The 16,247-nt window shown below is 48.2% G+C and overlaps 1 protein-coding gene across 1 annotated transcript in view; it reads left to right on the top strand.

Moving 5' to 3' along the window:
* Positions 1-10,180, top strand: part of lmo1 (LIM domain only 1) — a 31,200-nt gene extending 21,020 nt beyond the window's left edge. The window contains exons 3-4 of the mRNA XM_062549175.1: positions 6,958-7,083; positions 9,446-10,180. Of these exons, the coding sequence (XP_062405159.1) occupies positions 6,958-7,083; positions 9,446-9,551 (232 nt within the window). The 3' untranslated portion in view covers positions 9,552-10,180. The remainder of the gene's footprint in view (positions 1-6,957; positions 7,084-9,445) is intronic.
* Positions 10,181-16,247: the final 6,067 nt, after the last annotated feature.

Genomic DNA, 16,247 nt, shown 5'->3' with positions numbered 1-16,247 from the left:
GGTTGGTTGTTTGCGTTTTGGTTAGTTAACATTTTTTGTGTGTTTACATGAACATGGAGCCCAGCCTCCTACCAGACCATCAGTAAGTGGCAGCTAGAGGCAGATAAGGAGGAAGGGAGGGAGGGAGGGAGGAAGGGAGAGGAGGAGAGGAAAAGAGCAGCAGAGTGGGAGGAGGTGAAAAAGAGGGGGAGAGAGAGAGGGAGAGGGAGAGAAGGAGCTCTTGAGGCAGTGTGGTGTCAGCCTCCGTGTCCTGGATGCTGTGCTGTGCTGTGCTGTGCTGTCTCCCCCCCTGTCTCTCTGCCATCTGCTTGCTAAATTAAACATGATTATTTCCTGGGCGTTAAGTCCCTCTCCCCGGGGCCCCCCAATAAGATCCAGTCATTTATTCCCCAAGACGGGTGTGTGTGTGGGGGGGGGGGGGACCGCTGGCCTTTCCCCCCCCACACACACACATACACACACACACACCACCCATTCAGTGCACAGGCCCCAACACCACACACTGGGCCTGGCCTGAAAGGGGAGCCGGGGGCTTAAGTTTGGTCGGATGGTGGTGGTGGTGGTGGTGGTGGTGATGGTGTTGTGTGTGTGTGTGTGTGTGTCGGGGGGGGGGGGGGGGGGGGTGGGGGGGTTTGGCCATGCCGAAAAAGGGGCCCCCTCCCTCCATCCATCATCTCCCGGGCTTAATGCCATTATGGCGCCCCGGCCGACTGGCCTGGTCTGCGCGGCGGGCCGAGCCTGTACGGGACGGCCGAGTTGCAGCCACAGAGCTCAGGTATCGCCAGCGGCCAACTGAAACTGACCGCAGTGCCGCAACGCACCGCGCCTCGCCTCGCCAGGTTGACCAGTGCTCTCCACCCGTCCTCATCCCCCAGCAAACCCCCACCCTCGCTGCCCCCTACCGCCCCCACCTCCACCACCACCACCACCCCAGCAGATTAATTTCACTGGCCATTATAAAGGCCACGACCCCAGCCTGAGCACCTGGGCCTCGTGGATAAAATGGGGAAGTGTAAGAGGCTAACAGTGGCCACTGTGTCAGCGCTGAAAAAGCTCTCTTCAAAGAGAGAGAGAGGGGGGGAGAGAGGGAGGGAGGGTGCAGAGAGGAGGAGAGGAAGATGGAGAGAGACAGAAGAGGAGAGAAAAAGTGCAGAGAGGGGAAGAGAGTGCAGTAAAAGGCAGTTGAGGAGTGGAAAGAGGGAAAGAGGCTGTAGAGAGAGAGAGAGGGAGAGAGAGAGAGAGAGAGAGAGGGAGAGAGAGAGGCTTCCTGTGTTTGTGCTCGGGCCCTGATGGCCTAATGAAATCTCTCCCACTCGTCAGCTCCTCAGCCAGAGACAAATGTGTGCCACTTAATGGCTGGAGATGCTTGAGATGAATTCTATTATGGAACAAATTAAAAACTTTCCCCACTCGCGCTGGGCTGGGAAAGAGGCTGCTGTTCAGCGGCGGCCTTTACACAAGTAGGTGAGGCCGTCCACGCTAACGCCATCCAACACTGATACCCCCCCCCCCCACACACACACACACACACACACACACACACACACACACACACACACCTGCCTGCCTGCCTGACGGAGGGAGGGAGGGAGGAGGAGTGCGTCACCACACCTGTTCTAATGAAGACCAGTCTTTCCTCTGAACACACACACACACACACACACACACACACACACACACCATACACACACACATGCTCGTACACCACACGCATACACACACACAAACACACGCATACCACACACACACACACACACACCACACACCACACACACATACAGTACACACACCATGCACCACACACACATACAAAAACACACACTCACACTCATACACCACACACACACCATACACACACACACACACACACACACACACACACACACACACACACACACACACACACACACACACACACACACACACCCCATACGGACAGGCACCTCATTAAAGACAAGCGGGTGGATCAAACGTACTTCCTTTATTTCTGTGGTATTGGAGCCCTGCCATGTGCACATTAATTATGAGAGCAGCTCTGTCTGTGTCTGTCCTTCAGGAGCGAGAGCAACATAATGAACACACACCCCCCTCCAGCTCTCCACTTCCATTCCTCTCTCTCTCTCTCTTTCTCTCTCTCTCTTTCTCTGTCTCTTTGGACCCCCCACCGGTCCACCAAACACGGCACAGGCCCCAACCCCAACACACACACACACACACACACACACACACACACACACACACACACACACACACACACACACACACACAATCCAGGCCTCACGGCGCCACAACTTTCCCACTGCACTTGACATTCAGTTCATTCCATCAGGAGATGCTGGAGCCCTTTATTAGCAGTTTCCACACACTCCTTCATTATCGCGCAGAACAATAGATTAATTAGCCGTTTCCTTTTTTCCCTCTCCCCCCCCCCCCTCGTCCCCTCGTCCCCTCGTCCCCCCCGCCTCTCGTCGCTGGCGGAGGATCCAGTGACCTCGCCAGCACGGGCGGACAAAGAGGCCTGTGTGTGTCTGATGGCGCAGGACCCTGGGCCTGAAATCGTTTTCATCTTCAAACCCCATTGAATGTATTATATTACACTGGACATATCAGTCATCTGCTTATCAAAGAGAGGCCCATTTTTAATTGAAATTTAATTTTTCCCCACCAAATAAGGGGGACATACTGTACAATGGGCGAAAAGGGCAGGCTAATTAAAGGCGGCGGCACCTTTTCATCAGAGGCCTATCGACGTGTAATTTAGGGAGTTTGCTCATTAGGGGTGTTTGATGGGGAGACATTTAAGGCAAATCATGCCCCTGCTTCTGGAAGTTTCTTTTGAAGCACCTAAATGGGTGCAGGAGGCCTGGGAATTTACACAGTTATTACAGTGTCACTCACAGCTTAAATGTTGACATCTGAGCCTCCATCAAGGCGAAATATATATTGAAATAATTTAAAACATTTTTAAAAAAAATTGAAAATGAAAAAAATTAAAATTGAAACGTTTTTGGCGCAGTCTGAAGGAAGAAAAGCAAAGTAAATAAAGCAAGCGAACTGTACACAAGCGATAGGCGACGTGAAAGCGGCGGCTTTGCGAGCGCAGGTAGCAGCGGAGCCTCTCCTGACTAGCTGGAGCCTAATCGCTGGCGAACATGAAAGGCCGGGTAGAGCTGTTGCTGGCTTCAGAAGATGCCGAGAGAGAGACGACGCTGTACGCAGTGTCTTCAAACGTGGAGCGCGGAGAATACCTGTCCCTGAAGATGCTGCGCAAATCACTCCGCTACTTAGCAGGACACTCCGGCGGCGGGAACTTCTCCTTTTGTGTCCATTAGTGCGCGCCTGAAAGCACAGTAAAGGGCTCGGCGTGTTCAAAGTGTTTCTTTTTTTTCCACCGTGTCTGTTTATACGGTTCAAAGGAAATTCAGATGTAATCTTGTAACTGCATTTAAATAATAAAAGTGTATTGAGCTGAAATGAACAGTCACTTATTAGGTGGCTATGTAACGTACGCAGGAGCGCTGTCATAGCAACGCTATAAACATTGGTACAATTTTTCATTTTTCAAGTTCAAGTTGTTGGATCTCAATACCATCCACATTTTAATACAAGTTATTACAAATGTTTAATTAAAATATTTTAGCTATCTATAGAACCTCAATGTATGCAGCGGCCTTGTAGAACAAAGCGCGTGTTAAGATGTAGCCTATGTTTGTTACATTAGGAGGCTACACTATGTTACACTGCCTGCAAGCTGTGAAGTCGTCGAAAACTCCTAGGAATGCAGAAGTCCTTCAGCACATTCTCCAGAAAGTCACTTTAAATGGCCTTGTCGATATAATGGTTGGTTTCACTTTATCTTAAATTATACCGCCTCAAAATCCATGCCATTGTGTTTCACAGTTTGTGGCTGACCTTCCAAATGAGTGTCTGTAACCCCCTAATCCACTTAAATTAACCACCAAAGTCTCCATTTTGAGGCCGTCCTTCCCCCGCATCTGAAAAGCCACCATAAAACTGACTGCTGCTTCGCAGGAAAAATGTGGACGACTGCAATATCAGTTATGAAGATGTGTAGCGGTCTCTCTTTAATAACCCGATTTAAAAGAGCACCACTTCACTCAAATGTGCTGCACTCTCTCTCTCTCTCTCTCTCTCTCTCTCTCTCTCTCAATCTCTCCCTTCTTTGTATATACACACACATACGCACACACATACACACACACATATGCACACACGCACACACAAACACACACACGCACACACACACACACACTATACACTATACATACACACTGACTGAATGCAAACACGTACAGGTCTGGATCTGCAATTATACATATCTTTCAAATGAAATAGGCAAGTGGGGAAACGGGGGGGAAAAAAGCGGTGGGATTAGTTTGGATTGGATGCATTCGAGGATCCCGCGCACATGAAAATTTGGTGACATTCTCAGCATTCCACAGCCTTGGCCCCCGGTGCCCTTACTCAGCCAAAGTGTGCAGCTCGAGCTCTTGTCCTTCCATTTCAAACAAACCTGTTCTCGCAGTGCCACTTAATCCCCCTCCCCGGCCCACTGCATGTGTGTGACAAGCAGCGCTAGGATTACTCCACGGCCTCCTCCTGCCTCCTCAGAAGACGCCATCCCTCACCGCGCCGCGCCGCGCCGCGCCGCGCCGCGCCGCTCCCCTTTTTGAAGTTAGTTCTCAGTCAGTCAGTCAGTCGTTTGAATGCTAGTTGACAGTGGCATCTTGAAGTGTTCATCTTGAAGCACAAGTGAGCAGGACTGGTTGAGTGGTGAGTGAGAGGTGTGTGTGTGTGTGTGTGTGTGTGTGAGAGAGAGAGAGTGTGTGTGAGAGAGAGAGAGAGAGGTAGAGCGAGAGAGAGAGAGAGAGGAGGTCCGTGGTTCAGATCAAACAGTTTGAGGGCGAGACAGTGCAGCCCCATTGCTAAGTGACAGAGTGTGATTAAGTTGGACCACCGGGTCGGCCAAGGCCTCTGGCAGCGCTGCTGAAGTGCTCAGCTCCTGTGGTGCGGCCCCGGCGATTAGCACGCGGCTACGCGGCTACATAGAGCACCAGCAGCACCGGCGGCTACCTCTGGCCACGCACTGTATTCCGGAGGGGCTGCTCAGGCAGGGAACATAATACGTTCTTCAAACAAAGCAGCGGAGAGGTGAAGCCGGCGCGGTGGAAGGTTGCGCTGGAGTGCTGCGGAGGGTCTTGGCAGCGGAGGCTCCCGCGTTGCGTAACGTGGGCGAGAGCGCTCCTTCACACGCCGCACTTTCACTGACTCTGCACTAACTCACAGGCCTCGCCGCCTGACAACAATCATTTTAATAAGCAGCCCCCTGCTTCTGCCTCGGCTTTTAGTTCTTCCTCCTCCTCCTCCTCCTCCTCCTCTTCCTCCTCCTGCTCCTCTTCCTCTGTCGCGAGGCAGCACCTTGTCTGGACACGCCACGGTCTCGGCAGCGTGTCAGAGGTCCAACGCAAACACGTTTTTTTTTGCTGGAACGGTAACCACTTCTAACAATGCCCCGCTTCAACACTCCGCCTATCGCCTGGAACAACACACTGTCCCAGCGTGTGTGTGTGTGTGTGTGTGTGTGTGTGTGTGTGTGTGTGTGTGTGTGTGTGCGTGCGGCAGCAGGACAGGCCTCCATCGGGGCCTCCGTGGCCTAATTAACGGCAAGGTCTGGAGGATAGATGCTGCAAAGCAGCTGAGAGAGGCTCACATTGGGGGGAGCAACTTTCGACTCCTCTTCAATGACCGCACTAGCAACTTTTGGGAAAGTGTTTAACATACTGTCAGAGAGGCAATCTGGGTGTCTCTTGATCCTGTCTTGCACGGCTCTCCTTTTTACCCTCTGTTTTTTATCTCTTTCTCCCTTTCTTTCTCTCTCTCTCCCTCCCTCGATTTCTCTGTCTCTCTTTCTCCCTCTCTTTTTCGCTCGATTTCCCTCTGTCTCTCCCTCTCTTCCTTCCTCTGTTTCTCTCTGTCTCTCTCTTCTCTCGCTCTTTCTCTCAGTCTCTTCCCACTTGGTCTCTTTGTGTTGCTGTTCAGTGGAATATATAAGTGTATCTGTGATTCAGAATCTCCAAATTAAACATGGGGGCAGGCACTTGGAAAATGGAAATGTAAATGTGGGGAAAGGGCTCTGGAATAGAAAGAGATCTGCACTGGTGCCTCATTCTCTGTTTGTGACCTTGATGGTTTCGCTCCTATCTAATAAGCTTAAACAAACAGCCGAGAAATGTGAGGTTGTGTGTCTGTTCTGTGCACCATCGAACATCTAGTTACCTCTCCAAGGTTACATTTGCCCCCCCTTATCCCTCTTTGCTTTGGAGAGAAAGAGAGAGAGAAAGGGAGAGAGAGAGAGAGTGAGGGAGGAAGAGAGAGAGAGCCTAGAACAGAGGCCATATCCTTGCTACAGGAATCTTTTGAACTTTGCCTACATTATAGAATGTAGCCCTCTTGTGTAAAAAATCCATCTGGCTTTGGTTGGTGCACAGTCATTAGTTAGTTTGGATTTAAAGAAGAAAACTTTCAACAGTTCAATTGGTTGCCTCAGACCTGTTTTTGTTGCTTTTGCAATGTGCTAGGGGAAACTCTTTGAAGAAGAGGATTAGAACCATGTGATCATTTTAATTAGATCATTAGCAAAGAATTAACATCTAGGTTTGTACCCTCATTAACAAAAAACACTGAGTGCGTGCCAAGCTGGATTTTTGTGTTGCATTAGATGTTTCCAGACTTTTTGTGCTGTTCTGTCTGCCCACCTTTATTTCTTCATTTCTGTGTGGAGTTCAGTCTGATATGGGAGCTCTGCTGAAGCACGTGGGTAAAGTGTCTAATGTGGGGTTTCTGTGCTCTCTCCCCCCTCTCCCTCTCTCTCTCTCTCTCTCTCTCTCTCTCTCTCTCTCTCTCCTCTCTCTCTCTCTCTCTCTCTCTCTCTCTCAGGCTCTTTGGTACGACGGGGAACTGTGCAGCCTGCAGTAAACTCATCCCAGCCTTTGAAATGGTGATGAGAGCCAGAGATAATGTTTACCATTTGGACTGTTTCGCCTGTCAGCTTTGTAACCAGAGGTAAGGACAGTGTGCTTGTGTGTGTGTTTTTGTTTGTGTGTGTGTGTGTGTGTGTGTGTATGAGTGAGTGAGTGAGAGAGAGAGAGAAAGAGAGCGAGAGAGAGAGAGAGAGAGAAAGATCACAACGTTGTGGCATGATTGCCTTTTTGAAATCCATAATGCCATGCTGAAATGCCCATTATCTCAAATGGATCCAGCCATCACCCAAACCCCCCCCCTCCCACCCCCAAACCCCCCTAAAATAAAACTCTTTTAAAACGTGGGAGCTTATTCGCACATGTCATTTCTATCAATGTCTGAAATGCCAAGAGATTTAATGTGCTGTTCTTTGTTCTCAAAAGCAAACTAGTCAGTAGCTTTGAATTAGCAACGCTCTGTTAATTATTTCCTATTGGGGCCGCACCCAGACTGTGTGTTTTTTTTCCGGTACGTGTTTGTATTTGCGACTCGCAGCGGGATTATAAGCTTCAGGGGGCCGACATTAGCTCATGGACCAAAAGTGATAGGGGCTGCCAGGCCGGCACAGGGCTGATCTAATTCAACTCAGACTTTACCTTATTTCAGAAAGGTCTTCGCCACAGCCACAGCACAACTGAAGGAGAAAACACACAAACACACACACACACACACACACACACACACACACATACACATACACATACACATGCATAGAGACACACTTCCTGAGCGCTTCACAGATGCGTGTGTATGTGCGTGTGTGTCTCATTGAAAGCGCAAGAGGGTGGAATTAAACAGCCCGCAGACGTTTTTCAGAGGATCATCCCTGAAAACATTCCCAGAGCGCAGGAGAGTGTGACAGAGCTGAAACGAAGGGCCCTCAGAGTGTGACCCGCTCGCTGCAAAGCAAAGCAGCTGCCCCCGCTCCAGTGTACACACACACACACACACACACACACACACACACACACACACACACTCAATAAAACACACACACATATACAAGTGTATGTATGAATAAAAAAGAGGAGGATAATCATGCATAACACATAAACAGAGCGGCATGAAAGACAGAAATGGCGTCTTTCTGAGCAGGAGAATGAGCTTTTGAGAGCGAACATTGAGTTTGAGGAATGACCTCTGGAATGTAATCCCTTTACTTGAGCCCTCCAATAAAGTCCAGGCTCATTGACCTGGTGCCGGCGCCGCTGTTTGCTTTTCTGGGATCCGGCTCCTCAGACTCATGCCATGCGGGCAGCAGAAATGGGGGGGCATCACCGAGCGTGCGAGCGGGCGCGCTGCTGTTTTGGAGAGCGCTCTTATAGTGTCCTTAAAAGGCACTCTTGAGATGAGCCGCCGCCGCAGCGCAGACTGACGCCACGTCACGCTCGCCTCCATTGTGTCCGTGGCAGGAGTCGAGTCGAGGAGCGGAGCGGAGATAATGGGCACGTGCGGGCACGTTCGCTCTTCTCCTCGTCTCTCTGCCTCCGCGCCTCTCGAACGTGTCAGAGGCAGTTCAGGAAGCCGCCCTGCCGCAGTGCATCACTGGCTGCCGATGCCGCCGCCACCGCCACCCTGGCCAAGCTGGCATGGGCTGGCCAGGTCTCTCCTGTTAGGTGGTGCCCATTATCTGCCCACGCTGCCAGCACACGGGTATGGCGCAGACTGATAAGCCGTGGAACAGTCCACAAAGCCTCCATCATCTCAGATCCGGGGCCAGATTAAATCTCGGCTTCGTTTCATTTTAAGCGCCATTGAAAGAAAAAAGCCCCACCATTTACGGGGGGCGTTTTAATTCTTAAATTGGCTTGAAATTTATAGTTAAAGGCCGGACAGAATTTTTCGCATGTTGGCATCGATTAGTAACAGTGCGGGGAGCTTGCCTGGTAGCACCGTTTCCTTGGAAACTGGTGTGGCGCTAGTGCCAGGTCTGGGAGCGGCAGAGTTGCTTTCACCGGGCGCCAGGGCTCTTGTTTACGCGCTTTTGAAACACCACAACAACCCCCCCCCCTTCCCAAAAGCCACGCCATCAACACTCCCCACCCCCACACCAGACCCTCACCCCCATGTCCCGACAGTGGCACCTCCGTGGTCACATCAGAATGCACTCTCCTAGCACAGACCCCCCCCCCATACATACACACACACACACACACACACACACACACACACACACACACCATGGTCTGCAATCAAAGCAGGGAATGGCTACTGCAATCAGCTCTAATTGGTGATCTGAACTGCTGCTTTCCTTGTGAGAAACATTCCAGACGGCATTAGCCAAGCTGACCATGTCATGAAGGGGACAGGGATGGACAGTGTGTGTGTGTGTGTGTGTGTGTGTGTGTGTGTGTATGTGTGAGTGGAATCATGCTAAACGACGTGTGCGTGTGTGTGTTTGCAGGTTTTGCGTGGGAGACAAGTTTTTCCTGAAGAACAACATGATTCTGTGTCAGATGGACTATGAGGAAGGACAGCTGAACGGGAGTTTCGAGACACAGGTCCAATAGCCAAGCCGAGTGGCAGTGACAGCGGCATCTCTCTGTGCCCACACACACACACTTACACACACACTTACACACACACACACACACACACACACACACACACACACAAGCACATACCCTCATACTCTGAAGCACTCGTCTACAAACACACACACACACACACACAGTACAAAGATGCACTTCCACATTGAGACATAAACACACACACACACACACACACACACCCTGGCACACATTAGGTGTCTGGCTGCACTTGGAGAGGAAAGCGTCTGTCTGCTTGCCTGCAATACTTTTTACAGTAAAACCCGCGGCGGTCCCTAAGGACTCCATTGTAAATGTACTTTTTGCCCTCTCCTTCCCCCAACACTGAGCAGTTACGAGTTTTGATGTACAGTTGTGCCTGCTTAGCTGAGCACTGTATCGCTTGTATGTTTTTTGTGATGTTTGTTTTGGGTTTTTGGTCCTCTCCCGCTTTCGGGTACCAAAAAAAAAAAATGAAAATCAAAAGAAAGAAGGAAAAAAACGTGGAGAGTTTGTACAGTCTGTTTTCTGTATATATAAACTGGAACATTTATTTTATGAAATTGTAATGCAATTTTATTACTAGTGTGAATTAAAGATTCTTAAATGTTCATAGTGAGTTTTTTTTTTTTTTCTGTTGTCCTCTGATCTCAGAAACCAAAGTTGTTTGAGGAGGCCAGCCTCTGCATTGATATGTAATTAACAACTCTCAAACGCTAAAATCCTGTGGAGGCGTTTATGAAGAATTTTGTAAAAGACAAGCATTAAAAAATAAAAAATGACACTAATTTTACCACATGTGGAAGAGTAATGATGGAATAAGATGTTTAAATCAAATTTAAATCAGATGATGGTTTTATTTGGAATAAAATAATCCCTTCTCCAAACTGTGTCGTGGTGATGAAGCAAGCAGGTGTCTCGAGTGAACTGCTCTCCGGAGTTTTGAAAGGTGGTGGAGCCACTTTGGGTGAATCAAGCCTCTCTAATTGCCATCTGATTGCGAGTTGAAGTTTGGCACAAAAAAATACACATTAAGCTGCTCCAACACACAAAAGCTATTATAATATGATATACATGTTTATAACTGTCCCTAACATCAGGTTGAAGGACTTCATCCCGAATATGTTCCATTACAGTAATATCAAAATGTTAATATAATTAGCATTGGACATATTTTCTGGCTATTAAGTAAATACTGAGGTCTCCAATGAGAAGCTTATATAAGTCACTAATAGCTGGATGAGGATAAAGTGAGAGCATTAATTGCTTCTGGGCCCCTGCGCTAGGCTTATAATGCTACCTACATTTCAAGGTAGACTATAAAGGCTCTGAAATCTAAATTACCTTGAATATAAAAAAAAATGTGTTTGTGGTTTGGGGAAAAAAACACAGCAGGTAGTAGTGTGTCGGGGGTCCAGAGTTGGGTATTTTCAACCAAATTTTCAAATCTCGCAGGAACACACAGGGACAAGGAGGATTGAAACTCGTTCCTCAAAGCCTTGGACTTGAATAGCTTTTTTTTGGTATGTACAAAGAAGCCGCAATTAAGGGATTGCTACTGAGGTGACACAATCTTTTGTCACGTTACTTTTGATTTCCATCTGCTGGTGCTGGTAATTCATGTGAGCTCTGAACCATGGGAGACCTGCATTGCCGGGTATCTGCCATTTAAAGCAATTAGTTTCATTTATCACAGGGGAGAAAGATTGTGAAGAATCAGCTGGGGTCTTTGAGCATATTGAAATTCCATGTACAGATGTCCAATACGCAGTCTACGAACAAGACACAAAGCACACTCCCTTAGTTTCATTCAACTAAAATGGGATCCTTTCATGTCGAATTTGCCGCAGAACTTCTACTACTTTTCTAAAGGGCTTTTAAACGTACTTTACACTTGAAAGGACACACAGTAATTAAAAAGAACAAACATTAACTTCATTCTGAACATTTTGTTGTGGAGGGTTGCCTTAAAAAAAAAAAAGAAAGGCAATCTGTTTCTGTCACGCTTTAAGTACACATTTATACTTCAAAATCCAGATCTCCAAAGAATTCCCTCATCTAGACTATTAGGGTCTGTCTGTAGTACAGTGCCAACAGCCATCGGGAGAGCGATGACATCAGATCTGAGATCTTACGCCAAAATAACTCTCATCTCGTCTGGCAATGAACGAAGACACGCAGTGTGTACAGAGCATGGTACACTGTCTCAACAGACCAAGGTGGACTGACTTCATGACTGGCACACACACACACACATGCAGGAATGCAAACACACACACACTCTCTCTCTCTCTCACACACACACACACACACACAGATGTGCACAGCGGCAATCAATGAAATCATAATAAAGGGCAGGCGTAAAATTGTGGCAATCAGCATCAGGAATCAGGAAATGAAAAGTGTGGACTGGTACAGGTGCAGAACTTGAGTGCATGTGTGGTGCAAGAGGCCGAGGCTGTGACCACACATGTTAATGTTTCCGTGTGTGTGTGCGCGTGTGTGCGTGTGTGGGTGGGAGTGTGTGTGTGTGTGTGTGTGCGTGTGTGGGTGGGAGTGTGTGTTGACACATTCAAAGCTGTCTGTCAAGGTTGTGGGAAAGGCGCAGAACAATTGGCAAATCATCATAAACTTTTAATGCGTCTTCCACCTGCATCACCCAGGCATTTACTGGCCACACATGGGCACCACATGTCAACTGACCTTTCTCCATATTACACAGGACACACACACACACACACACACACACACATACACAGACGTACAGACACACACAATTTCTTCGTTTTTTAATGCGTGCATGCCACAATTCTTCGGGAAAGTGTGACATTCTGTGGGCGTACTTTACTCCAGCAGGAAGCAGACCAGCAACATAATTTGCTAACAAATAAATCAAGTGTGCAGGGTGCATTAATTAGAAATTCATTAAAAATGCAGGCTCACCGGCAGGTGTGCAAATAAAGGATTAGCAGGACAGCAATTATACTACGTAAGAGCACCTTTTAATTGCAGCTCCTAGGCTGATTTACACGGCCAGACAATCAGGCTCGGCGCAAGACGGCTGATTGCTCATTTTCCAGAAAAATAATGAGGAAAAGACCTCACCAGGCAGCGCACACTGTCCCCAGCTGCAGCTGAAAAATGTACATACACACGTACGCACACACACACACACACACACTCACTCAGTCACACACACACAATCACACTCACAGTCATTAATGTACATCAACACACAGGCATGTGTACACATACACAAAGGCATAGGCCAACTAATTCGTCACACAAACACACACACACACACACACATACACAGGCAGGTCAGTACCCCATGTCTATGTCAAGATAAGAATTCTTGTTCCCAAACGTTCTGCAGTTCTGACTACATCTCTAGACTTATCTGGCCTGCAGAAGGCTCCTCATTGAAGCATCTGTTTAATTATTTCCCATGTGTCAGGTTTTAATGCTCGTGAGTCGTGAGTGAGCTCTCTCTCATACACACACACACACACACACACAGAGAGACACACACATTGACGCTCCTTTTCTTCGACAGAGCCAACCACGCCTCACAATTATTTTCTCCACCAACTCAGAGGAGTTCTGTCTAGTTTGGGAGTGCTGATGTGTAAGCTAAGTGCTAATGCTAAGCTACGCTAAAGACACAAATATGTAAAAATATGTTAATTACTAAGCAATGCCACAGAATACGATTGTTTTTTTTTCTGGGTGAACTCTAGAAGAGTGTTCAAATGCGCTACGATTACAAACAAGCAGGCTACATTAGGCAACTTCAGTAACTGAAGCCAACCGTTAGCTTCCACAATGGAACCACGCGTCATAGCGTGCGTACATTTAGAACAAACCAGAGCAGTTCTCTTAACTATGTTTACGCTCCACGACTGGAGCGCGTGGTGTGGCCCAGGTGTACTGTAAGTCTCTACCCAGCTGAAGGCCTCCTATTGGTCCTGGCACCAACTGCTGTATGTTCCCACCAATCTTGCCCACCCATGCCCGGCCCTCAGTAGGCCACCAGCTGCACTGGGATGCCCTCGGGGTGCCACATGTGCAGCAGCCTGCGCGCCATCACTCGAGAACGCATCCTCTAAAGGCTTGGCATAGAGAGATGACCTTTGACCTTTACTGTTACGCAGGGCAACCCTCCTGGGACTCTTCCCACTGTTGCATATATACAGTAGCCTATAGTAGGCCTACTTTTGCAATACCGTACTATATAGAATGGCACTAATAGCCATCAATAATCCATAATTAGCAAACTCTCGCCAATACTCCGAGACCTACTTGAGTATTGTTGAGCTGCTATGAAAGCTCGGCTCTACAACACACGTTGGTGCGTCATTCTACTAGCATGAGGTACGAATCTATCATCTGGAACGTGAGCGAGTCGCAGGATCCCTGTGAGCACAAGTTGAACAGACTGTCTTCTGGAAAGTGGAGTTTAGTTCCACTAGAGCTCCAAACACGCCGCTGATTAGGAGCTGCAATTTGCCAAGGAATAAACATGTATCTGTTTGTGTGTATGTGCGGCTAATTAATACAAAGACGGCGCGCTAAAGGGTGACTCAGTTCAGGGTCTGTTCCGGCGTTGTTTGGGCACAGACCCGCTCCGGAATCGGCTCTGCTCGCCGCTGGGAAATGTCAGACGTGACGCGCTCCCAAACGGTCACAGAGTGTGCTGCGCGAGCATGCGAAACAGGAACGAGATGATGGCGGATACGTAAGTGTGCCCTAATAGGGCTTTGCTATTTCTGTGATCTCATTCTTAAATTAAACCAATTTGCCTAGAAATTGGTTTTAAGGTCTACGCACACAGCACAGTGCACATTAGCTGCACCACACACACTCATAAATATACACCCACTGTTACACACACACACACACACACACACTTTCACAGTCACACCACCTCCCCCTTCTTCCCTCACTGCAAATCATGTTTGACTTTGAAGTGCTAATTTTGGAAGTTTAGCCAATTTTTATTTGCTGCTTTGAAATGTATCCTCTAAGCTGCAGTGGCATCGGCGAAGCATACAGACCTTTACAATGAGGGATAAGTGACCAAAATGAGAAGCGCCTGGTTCCCTCCACAGCATTATATAACTGTGAATAATCTGCACATTGCACTTTCTCTATGCCGTCTCTGGCTCAATTTATCAGCACTAACATTATGCAGCCTCTCTCTCTCTCTCTCTCTCTCTCTCTCTCTCTCTCTCTCTCTCTCTCTCTCTCTCTTTACCACTCCTGTTCCTCTCCAATCTGCCATGCTTTGTAGTTCAGTGGGGTGCTCTTGGGGTGCTGATGACAAACAAAAATGGTTTTATGAGTGAAAAATAAGTATTAGTCCAAGTAGGAGAGATTTCACAAAAAAGAATCCCAAAACTTTAGCCTGCCTGTGCGCCACATGGTACGGTGCGCCACAGCACAATGCATCACCAGGTTTGCACAACAGTCAGACATCTTTACCGGGCATCTTAAATGCAAAATCCAATATCTTATCGCTTTATGAATAGCTAGACAAAGGCGCTCCAGACCACTAGACAAACAATGCAATGAAATTATCGTCTTGTATTCCGGCAAATGAGCTCAGTGGAATAATACGATACAGCGGTAACAGGGAGACAATTTGTCTGGGGCCCCCGAGAGGAGCCTTTGTGCGGAGGGGCCAGGGGAGAGGTGAGCAGTATTTATTTGCGGACACCGAGGTGCTGTGTATTCCGGTCGGGAACATCTGCACCATTGTGTCGCAGAGAAATGTTATTATTGTAATAGGCCGTGGGTTTGAGGGCTGCACAGCTCTCTATGTGTGTGTGTGTGTGTGTGTGTGTGTGTGTTGGGAGGGTGGTTGGGGGGGGGGGGGGGGGGTGCACATCTGAACAATGGGGACAGACCTTGGTAATGGAGCAGCCTTGGATTCCACTTCATTTGACACACTAATGGATGTTGGGATGACCTCAATCAAACACACCACCCCCACACGCACACACACACACACACACCTCTGCCGGCCATTTTCAGCAGCAGACCAGGCATTGTATGTTACAGTAAAATAAAAATCGACCAGATAGGTTGTACACAAAAATGCAGCCAACTAATAATACAGTAACCAAAAGAAAAGGGAAAAAAAAGGTTTTGAATTCAACCCACCTCACACCTCCGTCTCCCAGCACACACACACACACACACACACACACACACACACACACACACATACTGTACACACACACACACACACATACATACACCCCATCAGTCTCCCCCTTTCACCCACCCCTCTTCTCCATACTACCCACCCCATTTCTGCTTTGCCACGGCCCTGGACTTGGCAATAAATTGCTTCGGTAATCAGCTTTTTGAAAAGCTTATTTACTGCTTGTTTCTCTGTTTACTGTGCTTCTCAGAATGAAATATAAAATTGGATTTCATTAGATGTGCAATTTTCTCTTCTCGTAAAGAGAGGGGAAGAGAGTGAGAAAATCACCTTGTTCTGGGCAGAGAGTGGATCCAGGCTGTGTGTATATATTACTGCTGATTGAGTTTCTCTCTCCCTCTCTCTCTCTGTGTGTGCTCTCCCCCACTTCCACACAGCCCTTCTCTCCTGTCTGCGTGGATGCACAACGCAGGCTTGACCAGCGCCGCCATTCCCACCACGCGCATCAC

Source organism: Sardina pilchardus, chromosome 11 (assembly GCF_963854185.1).
Source record: "Sardina pilchardus chromosome 11, fSarPil1.1, whole genome shotgun sequence".
NCBI lineage: Eukaryota > Metazoa > Chordata > Actinopteri > Clupeiformes > Clupeidae > Sardina > Sardina pilchardus.
The sequence above is the reverse complement of the archived record's forward strand: the minus strand, read 5'-3'. Positions and strand labels throughout refer to the sequence as shown.